General features: G+C 48.4%; 1 protein-coding gene across 2 annotated transcripts in view; it reads left to right on the top strand.

Moving 5' to 3' along the window:
- The first annotated feature begins 8,327 nt into the window (after positions 1-8,327).
- Positions 8,328-12,403, top strand: part of SLC44A3 (solute carrier family 44 member 3) — a 530,813-nt gene continuing 526,737 nt past the window's right edge. Inside the window, exon 1 of one of the 2 annotated variants that reach the window (XM_086957367.1) lies at positions 8,328-8,681. In XM_086957367.1, coding sequence (XP_086813493.1) covers positions 8,658-8,681 — 24 coding nt within the window. In that variant the 5' untranslated portion in view covers positions 8,328-8,657. The remainder of the gene's footprint in view (positions 8,682-12,403) is intronic. The other variant, XM_086957377.1, reaches the window with a different exon arrangement.

The raw sequence follows: 12,403 nt of genomic DNA, 5'->3' as shown, positions 1-12,403 counted from the left end.
CCGCACTCAGGTCAGCGGTGTATCCAGTCAGGGTTCCCACTCGCCGCAGGTGATTCCACTGATTTTGAAAGGGTTTCCTCCCAGGGGGCGGGGCTAGCAGGGGGCGCAGGCCAGGTGGAACAGGCCACGCAGGGACTCCTGGTCAAGTGAGTCCCTGGAGCGCTCCACCCTGCAGCAGCTTGTCTCCTTCCACACACTCCCCTGGCCACAGGCAAAGTCTTCAAGCTGAGACGCGGCACCCGTGCAGCGTGTGCGGCTAGAAGCAGCGGCAGGACAACCAACGGAGCAACGAAGCAAAGTCGAGCAGGGCGATGTCCGCATGCAGAGCGATGTCCGCACTCAGGTCAGTGGTGTATCCAGTCAGGGTTCCCACTCGCCGCAGGTGATTCCACTGATTTTGAAAGGGTTTCCTCCCAGGGGGCGGGGCTAGCAGGGGGCGCAGGCCAGGTGGAACAGGCCACGCAGGGACTCCTGGTCAAGTGAGTCCCTGGAGCGCTCCACCCTGCAGCAGCTTGTCTCCTTCCACACACTCCCCTGGCCACAGGCAAAGTCTTCAAGCTGCGACGCGGCACCCGCGCAGCGGGTGCGGCTAGAAGCAGCGGCAGGACAACCAACGGAGCAACGAAGCAAAGTCGAGCAGGGCGATGTCCGCATGCAGGGCGATGTCCGTACTCAGGTCAGCGGTGTATCCAGTATATCATGCAATATATGACACAAATTTAGTAATAGACATGTCCCTTGACTATATGTCCCTCCCATGGTTGACTATACCTCCTGATCCTGGCCTGACATCTTCAATCCACCCCATCCGCACACCACAGAAATGCTATTTGGATAAAAAGACGATGGTGCGAAAATCAGCAGTGTCATATAAATCTCCGTCTTGCCTGTCAATGTGCCTTCCGTATAAACTATCCTATACCCGCTGGTACAATTCCAGAATTAGGTTGGGAGGCAGCAGAGTTGAACAACTTATCGAGATATGACTTGTGTGGGCACTAAATATTCTTGGGGCAGGAAGTGCTGGGCATTAGGCTAGAATAGATCTCGCTATGCGTGCTACAATGTGCTAAACTATTAAACCAGCCTTGCAACGTGGGAGAGACTTTGCTTCCCCAATGTAACACTATCTCCCATTTTGCTAAGAGCAGGCCAAGAGCAGCAAGCTTCCTGACTGGTTTGCGAAAATTGATCTTGTAACCCATCAGCGACTATTTAATGAGACGTCTTTGGTGACTTTGCAGCCGGCAGTCCACTGGTCATCTAAAATCGGACGTTCTAGGTCGGCCTCCCACTCAGCTCTAAGTTTATCATCCGCAATAGGGACCTGTGCTATGCATAACTTATAAAGTTTGGAAACTATATGTGTTCCACTCTTATCCTCAATCAGGAGTGACAGCGGTTTGAAGGAGACGACTTCAGCGGGAAGTCAATGAGCGTGGCCCTTAATGCCGAATTAAGTCTCTTAAGTACGAATTTGTCCATGAATGTGGCCTCTTGGAAGTGAGCTTCCTCAGTGTCCGAGAAAACGTGCCCCCTCCCCCCCCCCCCCCCCGGGTACAAATCACCTATCGAGCTAACGTCAAATTTAGTGAGCGTGCGTTGCACCAGTCTTTCTCCCCTTATGGGGAGCCATCTGGCATTTGATAGTGGAAGGGCAGAGGAATATAAAACTGCTGAGTCAGTGTATTGGATAAGCCTTTTCCAAGCCCAAATTGTGGTCGACACTGTTTGTATGTCTACCTTACTCCTAGGTTCACCCCTGGGAAGAACGGTAGCCAAGTTCTCTGGGAGGACAAAGACGTCCTTTGGGCGCAGAAATTGGATCCTCGCATCTGGGTGGTACCAGGCAAAGGCATAACAGCACTGCACCACTAGATAGTATAAAGAAAAGTCCGGCACTCCAAATCCTCCTCTATCATACGGTAAGGTGAGTATTTTCCATCGTACGCATGGTCTCCCGCCTCCCCACACCAGTTGTATAAGGTGAGTTTGCAGCGTGCTGAAGAAACTGTGCGTGAGAGGTATGGGGATATTATTAAAAAGATACAAACATTTGAGTAGGACCATCATTTTGATAATGGCTATTCTGCCGCCATGGACAAGGGGAATCGTAACCATTTTTCCACCTGAATCTCCAGTTCCGCAACCGCTGCACCGTAATAAAGGCGCATAATCTGATCCAGATACAAATGTACATAAATACCCAGGTATTTGACAGAATCCGCGCCCCATTCCAATGGGAACTCACATTCCCAGGGAACCGTACTGCTAGTCAATGGAAAAATAATCAACTTGTGCCAATTGATACCCAACCCAGAGTGTTGTCCAAAGCAAACGATTTCCCAGATAAGGGGGGCTAGGTTCAGTTGTGGTTCTCTGACGTAAAGAATAGTATCGTCCGCGTATAATGAAATCAGCAGAGGACCCGTCTGAAATTGCAGTCCTCCGTGGAGATGACGTTCTTGAATAGGTCGTATCAGATGATCCATGGCAAGAATGAACAAAAGGGGCGACAGAGGACATCCCTGACGAGTACCTTGAGTTAATGGGAAAGGGCCAGAAATAGTGCAGTTATTGCAGAGCCTTGCTGTAGATCGACTATAAAGTAAGCCTACCGTTGAGATAAAACCCGCTGGCATACCCATACGATGCATTTTGGACATAAAAAAGGGCCATTCGAGTGTGTCAAAGGCTTTTTTCGGTGTCTAGCAGAATAGCCGCAGCCAGAGTTGCGGGATTAATCCTATGCAATACTGCGAACAAAGTCTGCAAATTCAAGGAGGTCGAACGATGCAGGACAAAGCCAGGTTGCGCTGGAGAGATAATGAACTCCATTAGCTGTGACAGCCGGTTGGCAACAATTTTGGCTAAAATGTTATAGTCTATATTCAAGAGTGAGTGGGGCCTATATGATCCGTAACAGGAGCGGTCTTTGCCGGGCTTCGGCAAAAGAATAATCACTGCCTTGCTTAACGTGGGAGGCAAAATTTGCTTGTCCAGGGCCTCAGCATACGCCTCTACCAACTTCCGGGCAAGAAGGTCAGAGAAGGGCTTATAGAACTCTCCCGTGAAGCCATGTAGTCATGGGGCGGAGGAGCCACGCAGTACTTTAATTGCCCCATGTACCTCCATCACTGTGATTGGCTCTGCCATGAATTCCTGCATATTTTTTCCAGGTAGACTAAGGCAATTTCCGAGAGATAGACCTCTTGTGCAGACACGTTCGCGCTGCATTTAGAAGTGTATAATGTATTGTTGTACTATAAGAATTCATCTCTTATCTCTGTGGAAGTCGTGAGCAGTGTCCCGTCATCGCTACAGATCTCCGTGATGTAAGCTTTGCTGTAGGGGGGTCTGAGGGTCTGCGCAAGAGTACGGCCAGGGCGATCTCCCTCCCCGTATCTTTTTTAATTTGATATTTGCCTAAATATAGGATCTCGCGCTCGGCTGTATCTCTGTATTCTGTAAGTAGAGTTAATCTCCTACTTTGCAGAGAATCTGAGGCAGCGAGATGAGTCTTGTTATCCAGCATTGCTAAGTCACTCTCCAGCTGCTCAAGAGTTGCGCGTAGGGACTTGAGTACACCTGCATTCTTAGAGATGCAGACCCCGTGAATGTATGCTTTGAATCCCTCCCACAGCAACGCCCAGGAGTCCACAGAACCAGTGTTAAGGGAGAAATAATTCTCTATCGCTTCCCTGATCTCATGACATAACAAGTCATCTAGGAGAGCGCGGCAGGGAAAGCGCTACTGCCTCTCAAACCCCTCAGGGCGTGGGACTCTGAGACAAAGTAGGACCGGGGAGTGATCAGAATACATTCTGGGAAGCGTGTGCATCGCATGATACCAGCAAGAAAAACCAGGGGAAGTCAGCTAGAAGTCTAACCTGGTCCATATATTGTGTTACCCTGAATAATGTGTGTAAGTGGTTGCGGTGGGATTGCGCCTGCGCCAAATATCAGTTAATGAAAACTGGTCACATAGGTCTTGAACTGTGGCTCAGAAGTGTGGCTCAATGGTTAGAGCGGCAGACCCTGATGCAGAGGTCTGGCCCGGGACCAGGGTTCAATTCCTGCCTCAGTGGGTCTTGGGCTCAATTTCCTCGGACCTGATAATTCTCGCCTAGGTGCCTATTCTAATCATCGGTCCCACTCTGCTACTCTGGGCAATAGCTTGCTTAATCTCCACAACGGAACCCAACAGCGCTGGGATGCCTGGCTTCACCTTGGGGGTGCCCAGGAGTGGACCCTTCACAGGGAAAAGCCAGGAAGGATTCCACAGCGGTATGCGTTACAGCACCAGGACACCCCAGTTGGGGTATTAGTGCGCTTTACAAGTACAAATGACATTACATTTACATTACATTGAACTGCGCGTCGCGCTTTAGGTTTTCTGTTGGAAGCAGTTGATGTATTATCCAAATCTACGTTTAGAAGAAGATTGAATTTCCCTCCAATCATAATCAGAGTTGGATCCAGTTTAGAAAGTTGGGTGTGTATTGCATGAAAAAATCCTTGGGAGTCAGTATTGGGGGCGTAGATACACATCAAAGTGACCCTGTGGCCCATCAGAGACCCCACCACACAGGTGTATCGACCTTCCCGATCATAGATGACCTGCTGGCCGCTAAAGGGACTCTCTTATGTATCAGAACGGCCGTACCCCTAGCGTAGTTACTAAAATAAAGAAATATCGATGCGCCCCCAACTGGAGGCGAAGCGTGCCGCATCTGAAACTGGTAAGTGTGTTTCTTGTAAGAAAGCGACGTCGATTTTATGCCTGTTTAAATAATGCATTATCTGCCGCCGTTTATGCTGGTTATTGAGACCTCTGACATTCCAAGAGCACATGGACACATTAGAGGGACCTGTATTTAGACCTGGCCTTGCCACCTGTAAACTTTAAAAAAACTGATGTGGGCGAATAGCTGCTGGAAAACAATAAACCAACACCAAAGACATTCCTTATGAGAACCAATGGAAAACACATTTGACCCTGCCCAGATCCCCCACCTAGCCGTACCACAAATAAGGCAAGGCCAGCCCCAACCTGTAAGCAAAAAACAGTGTACCAAGCAATGTCACAGTGTATGAACCCAATGTTGTATAGGTACATCAAGATCAACCAACTCAAACACATATTATCCACCTTGGGGGGTGACAATGCAACGACAGCCGACCAGCCGTGAAGATAATGCAAATCAAAGCAGAATGTGTCCCCATATAATTCAAGAGTCAAAAAGGAGGCAAATACATAACAATGTCACCCAGTACCGGAACCAGAAAACAGTTCCTGGTTGGCAGCGGAGCCGCTGTGTGGGGGAGACTGGTCGTCCCTATCACTCCGTGACTGGTTATTGTTGATTTTATATGTGCGACAGAATTCTTGGACCGCAGTAGGATTGTCGAAAAGCCGTACTCGGCCCCCGGCTTCAACCCGAAGTTGTGCTGGATATAACATGCCGTATTTGATGCCAATGTTCCTTAGGGTAGCCTTCACCCTGGTGAAGTTACGTCTGGCCTCCTGCACCATCACTGTGAAGTCCGGGTATAAAGCAATCTTTGAGCCCTGCCAGATAGTGTCCCCACGCTCCCTGGCCAGGCGCAAAGCTGTGTCCCTGTCACGGAAGTTCATAATACATGCAATTAGCAGGCGAGGTGGGAGGCCTGGGTTAGGTCAGGGCCTTCTCTACCACAAAGACCGGAGTGAAAGCATCCTTCCCAAACATATCTGCCAATATGGTCTCCACAAAGAGGTCCAGCCGGCCCGTCATTGTAGACTCCGGGACCCCAAAAATGTGCACATTATTGCGGCGACTGCGCGCTTCAAGGTCTTCATTTTGTATGACCACTTCTTTCAAAATGCGCTCAACGCGGTCTAATCGTTTAGCAGCCTGAGCAGTTCCATCCTCAATATCAGATATCCGCACTTCTGCCACATCGAGACGTCTGTCGTGGGCCTGGATCTTGGTGCCCATTGACTCGAGCGTTTTGTCGGAGGAGTCGAAACTATTGTCCATGGATTTAAAACCGGCTCTCAGTTCCTGTAGCCAATCGGCAGGAGGGGCCGATGCTGCTGCGCCAGGAACAAAACTCTCAGCTTGCTCAGCCATGTTCGGACCTACCTCTGTCGTCTTCTCCGTTGCCTTTTCAAACTGCAATGTCCGTTGTCTCGGGTCCTTGCGACCCATACCCCATTGCTACATTAAGTACCCACTCATCTGCCGCTGTTTTCGCAAGGATGGCACCGACCATGCAAGGGGTGGTAAGGCAGGGAGATGTCCGATGGGCCATCCAGCAGATGCCAAGGTCTTAAGGTACCGCACAAGTGAAAGCTGCACCACGTACGTCTGGAACTCCTCTATGGCATAGATCAGGACCAAGGGGTATGAAAGAGAGATGTCCACACAGTGTCCAGGGAATTGGAGTGAGGTGCTATGACAGTGCATGTGGACCAGACAGTGCGACGTAAAAGAGGGGACCAACTCTGCACATTTAATAGCACATTACACAGAGGCAACTGTCTACCAGGCCAGGGGGTGCAGCTATTGGGGGGGGGGGGGGAGTCTGATCGAACCAGGAGACTGCCAAGCTTCTATTTGTATGTACTTCGCCTCAATTAGTGTTGCAGCCGAGGCCAGGGTACTCTTTCCCCCAGCGCCAGTGTCCGCGGCTATTTAGGCCGGTGCTCGCATGGGAGACACTCCAGTCACCAGGGGCAACAGGCAGCCTCAAGCCACCCCCCCTCCTTGCAATTCACATGCTGCCCCCCTTACGGCCACACCAATGACTGGCACATCAAAGGGAGCTACGGGCGTCGGGGGACAGCGCGGCAGCAATTCCACGGCAGAGCCAGGCAGGCCCTGCCTCAGCACAAGCACCCGTAATTGAGAAGAGCGCTGGAGGGTGGGGGGGAAGCAGAGGGCTACCCTATCCGCAACGGGGCACTCACCGGCATCGAGGCACCCCGCTCAGGGGAATATCCATGGCTGGGTTCCGTCGCAAACCACCATCAGGCTGCCATTTTCTTTTTCCTCCGGCTCTCCAGTCACCACCGTCAGGGAGCAGATTCTTGTGCCCCACTTTGCTGTAAAACCTTGCGCTACATGTTGCCCAGGCTCAGGGGCGCATCGGTGTACTCGTCACCCCTGCCACCATGCTGGAAACTGGGTAAAAGCTTTCTTTGCCGGTCGGCTGGCGGAGCTTCAGCGCCGCGCGGCCATCTCGGTCCGCGGCTTAGCAACGCCCCCAACAAGGCTTCATTAAATTATAATTCTTGAGGAACCAAGGAGAAACGAAACTCAAAACAACCTACAGTTTGGGCCTACAATTTAGTCAATTTAAACTAAATACAAATTACATTACATGAGTATAATTTCATCCTGCACATTACACATCGAGGAATTAGAAGTTTCTTTAATACATACATTAGCCTACTTAAATGTACACACTACATTTCAACGCTAATATAACTCGAATAAATGCATCTTAATAATCATGAAACACTGCAAACGATAAAAATACATGTGAGTACGTTTAAACCATGAGTACAGTGCACCCATACAATTTATAGTGCTAAAGAGCTCTATCACCTTCAAAAGTTTCTCTGCATCAACGTTCGTACCCTTTCTCAGGTCAGGTTAAAATGAACTCGAGCTACAATGTCCCTTTGCATGTGTACAACTGTCCACTGCTAGTTGCCTTTGAGAATGATCGACTCGTTGTGGTGTCTTGTTTATTTTCCTCTACTTGGACTTTGCCTTTCAAGACAGCGTCCAAATAGAGGAAAATACACAGGCCCATTCCTTTGGTTTTGGGAAGGGGTGCAGACAGTGTCCTAAGGATACGTTCTAGAGCAGCCCCATCACAGAGAACTGCCACCTACACCACCGCACAGCCCTCTCTACACCTGTATCACCAGGTCAGGGGACCCAGCTAAAACAAGGTAGCTGGAAGGATTTACCCTCACTCGAGTCCAGTTGCCAGCAGCGCTGTGTTCTATGTGTCTTTCATTATACCATGCTGCATATCCCTATATACACCTTCAAGCGTCGGCTAGAGAGTGATATGCAGGCGCTTTACTTGGGGGGTACGCTTAAGCCCCCTGAACCTAGCAGGACGAGTCATGCCTGTTCCTCAAACAGTATGCTTCTGCGGCAGGTTTAGGTTTGTGCCCCTTCTGGCACACACACAATCATGAGGTGTGCTTGATCTCTGTGCCTGTCTGCGTAAGGTGCGCTCGCACTCCTGTGTGAGGTGTGCCTCGCAGAAAGGTGTGTTTCTGCTGTAAACGGTTATATGACTGAGTCCCAACAGGTACGCGCACAGCAGAGACGTGCACTTGTGTTCAGTGAGAGGTGCGCGTGCCCCCCAACTCGGAAGCCCCAAAAGTGCTTGAGCCCCTGTGAGGGCGGCCAGGTGCGTCCTGGCCTCGCGCGCCTCCCTCCCTGGCACTGCGGGCTCCAGGACTGCGCGCGTGACCAGCCTCTCCCAGTCCCATGACCCCTCCCTCCCAGTCCCGGGGGCGCGCAGCAAGTCTAGGCTGGGAGCGTCCGGGGGACGCCTCCGCACACTGCAGCGCGGCCGGAGCAGAGGTCGCCCGGGCACCTACCACCTCTCCCCCGGTGTGACCCGAGCTCCCACCCGACACCGATATGGCCTGCTGTGGAGAATACCAGGTATGGAACCTACCCCCGTCTAGTTAGTCCCTCTGCTCAGGAGTACTAGTAGGAGCTGCTCCTGCGTAGTGACGATTTATAAATAAGTTCTACTTGCTTCTCCAGGCCTTTACTTATCACCCCAGGCGGGGACGGTGCCTACAGTTGGGTCACAAACTGGCGCCCCGCCCCCTTAAACGTATACGCTCGCCACCTCCACTGATTTCTGTTTCTTCAGAGTATGCAATTCTGTAACTTCTTAAAACTTTCATCCTTCCCTGATGTGCTTCAGCTCGAGTGGGGGCTGGAGGAAGGGGGTGGCGAGCACTACTCCTCACGCTTTCTGTTGCCAGGGTGGGGGCGTGTTTACTTATCTTGACATGTGTGCGTGGAGTTTACGAGCCAGGAAAGAGAAGCCTGCCGTGTTGATCACCACCTGCTGTATAAACACACCTGCTTCTATGCGCACTTTAAAGGGACCATACAGTGTGCAGAAATATATGTTCTTTTCCCAGTCCTGTAGCTTTATTGAATGTTTGATGTCAGTTGGGTTTTGAACTATGCCACATCATTCACCAGATGGCTCATATAAAACCCGGGCCGGGAACCGTCTATTTTTTATATTTATTGTTTACGATACCTCTTCGAAGATTCACGTCTCTCGAATGTATCGCAGGCTTTGGTCGAACCTCCTTTTTAACCCGGATACATAAATGTTCGAAAACATGATATTCTTGTCAAACCGTTGGTTAGTTAAACGCTCTCCACTGAGCAATGTGGTGATTTACAGGTCACGAATTACAATATTGCTGACCCAATTTCCGGCCTTACTTCAAACATGGACATGGGCAGTCAGCCATACACTTACGCTGCTGATGTTGTTTGTGTTCTTTCTGCTTTTGAACAACATTATGCCATGTGGTGTCATTGAGGATTGCTTTGAAAAATAAATTAATCCTATAACGGAAGCACGTAAACAATGCAAAGGGAGAGAGAAGGCGAGTGGCTCTTGTTCTCTGTTTCTGTGCATGTTTTATTTGAATGGCAAATTGCATTCTCGCGACAGTCTTGGACCCGAGGATACATCTTTCGCCGGGAAATAGAGCAAAATGCAAGATTTGTGTATTGCGGAATTTCAAATAATGCTCACAGTTTTGCGCAATGATGCCAAAGGCTATTGCGCAAATTTATCTCATGCGTTATTATTTATAAGCAGCGGTCTTCAGGTTGCTGCATTCGTAGGATTGTCAGTTGAAGAAAAAAAAACCTCAAAGCGATAAATAACCAGTTGGCAGGAGATGTCATTGTAACGTGTTGATACATTTTGCACAAATCATTGTATGTTTTAACACCTTGCTCTTTCCCTATTGAAGAGAGACTTCGGGGAGAGGGGAATGTAAGGAAGGGAGGGAGGGTTCGTCGTGCTCCTCCTTTTGAACCAGTCAGGTGTGTATGGAAGGGATTACAAAAGTAGCATTGCAGCTCACAAGACATGACTCTTGAGGGGGAGTTATGATTGAGGTTATAGAGACTGGAGAAGAAAGTTTACAGTTTTGCACAAATATTCTTGATCCATAGCTACCTCAGAGTAACACTACGTGGCCCAGAGCTCCAGGACCAGGCCTCCGGAACTATGCACAGACAGGAGCCCCCTGGCCTGAGAGCACCTGACTGGGTGGGAGTGCAGGGGCCCCGTCAAGTTTCGTTACACCACAAGATGGACACTGCCCTTCGTTTTGCAGAAGAATTAAACCTGTCTGGCGCTGCTTGTGTTCCCATCTAGATGGGACATGGCCTGACATTTCGGTCTGGAATTTTCCTAATGCACTTAAATGCAGCATGAATCGTACCGCCCACGCTTCTCTGTACCATACAGCCAATGCCAGGCCTTTGACGAGGCTCAGCAGAAACTGGTCACAGAGTAAAGGCTTTGTAAATTGGTGTGTAACTCAGCCTGGTTAGCATTGATGAGTTGCTGCTGTAACGACCATGGGGCCTGTCTCCTGTTGGATTAAGGCTGGTACATGCTAGATCAGGGCTGGTCACCTGCTGGTGGCACGCATTCAAGTCCCTCATTACCTTCCCTAATGTAAATGTGTGTTTAAAGGTGTATTTTCCACAGGGTTGGACTGGACAAGAAATAGGCCCGGGCACCAAAATAAAAGTGGCTCCATTAATGAGGCAAATAGTTACAAAACAGGAAAACCCGGCCCACCTGGTTCATTGAACATGCCCACAACTTCTAAAAAAAAATAAAAGGTCAACACATTGATCTGTCAGACCAGCCCACCGTGCACTGCCTGATTGCCCTATAGGCCAGTCCGACCCGATTTGTGCAAGGCACTCTATGTTGCAGGCCCTGCCTTTGTCAGATGGCGTCAAAGTTATTACTGATGTAAAAAACAGCTTTCCTGTAGTGTCAGTGGATACCAGCACACTGGTATTGGGACAGAAAATGTTCTGCATGCACTACATACTGGTACTGTACTCAGAGTTAGGGTTTCAGTTATGAGTATAGGTTAATGCCATATTGTCATAAGTGTGATAGGAAGTGAAAACGTTTGCACATCATTTTGCACACTGAAGTTGGTTTGTTGACATTGGCGGCCAATATCACCATTTTGTAGAAATAATCGTCTCTTGCACTTCTCTGATGATTATCCATACTCTACCCAGGAGCGCTCACTTTGTCCTACATAGTCGCATCAAAAAGATGATAAGTCTGTTGACCAAATAAAGCCTGTAGGAGCAAAAATGATTAGCTTGTCACTGCCTAGGTAGATTGTGAGTTAATAAGTACATTTTGGTTCCATGAAACCATCTGCAGAACAAAAATATGCGGTCCCTAGATCCATCAACTGGGCTGCAGCTAAGAGTGATTTTTCATAATGTACTAACCATGCATCAAAAACATATGGAAACAATGAATGAAACGTGTGTGAATTTTTAAATGTGCCCAAGAGTCTGAGTTTAGCAATGCTGGCTGTTTGTACCACTCTGAATTTGGGGTTATCCATAATATTGAGTGATTCAGAGGGGATTTTGCAAAATTCCTTTTTTTCTGTCTCGTAGATTTACAATTGGATACTAAAAATCTAGAGAAATGTAATCGAAAGTAATACATATTATATGATCCGAGGTTCCAATACTTCTTTTGATAAAGAGTACCCACTTTTTTGGGTGGGCATATCACCCACCAGAGTAAAGGCTGCAAAATATTATATGCACACTTAAGATTTTTCCTTTGAATTTGAATGACCCATAATTAATGCTAATACATGAACAATAAAAATCTGAAAGAACCAAAGACAACGATTAATTTATCAAAAGTACAAAAACAGCATTTATTAAATTCATTAAAAAAATGAAATAATCTTTCATTCACTTTCATATCTGTCACGCAGACTCTCACCCATATGTGAGACAAATAAAAGACACTCTTGGGATGGTAATATATTGTTCAAAACTGATGAATTGACACAATATGTGAAGAACAATGTTGAATTAAAATTGAGTGGCACAAAAAAAAAAAAATTTGAATTTCAATCTATCCAGAGAATTGGGTAGCTGTGTTATTTAGGCCATAGTTGCCAGTTCCCAGGCAGACCTTCCAACCCCAGACATATCTTTGAACTAGATAACCACGGAAGCTTAAAGTGGTATGGTGTGTGTGGATCCCACTATGTTTTCTTACCTTAAATGCCCTGAATATGTGCAACTTTGACTAAAATCACAGATTTTCC

The sequence above is a fragment of the Lissotriton vulgaris genome, chromosome 1_1, assembly GCF_964263255.1.
Source record: "Lissotriton vulgaris chromosome 1_1, aLisVul1.2, whole genome shotgun sequence".
In the NCBI taxonomy this organism is placed as follows: Eukaryota; Metazoa; Chordata; class Amphibia; order Caudata; family Salamandridae; genus Lissotriton; species Lissotriton vulgaris.
The sequence above is the reverse complement of the archived record's forward strand: the minus strand, read 5'-3'. Positions and strand labels throughout refer to the sequence as shown.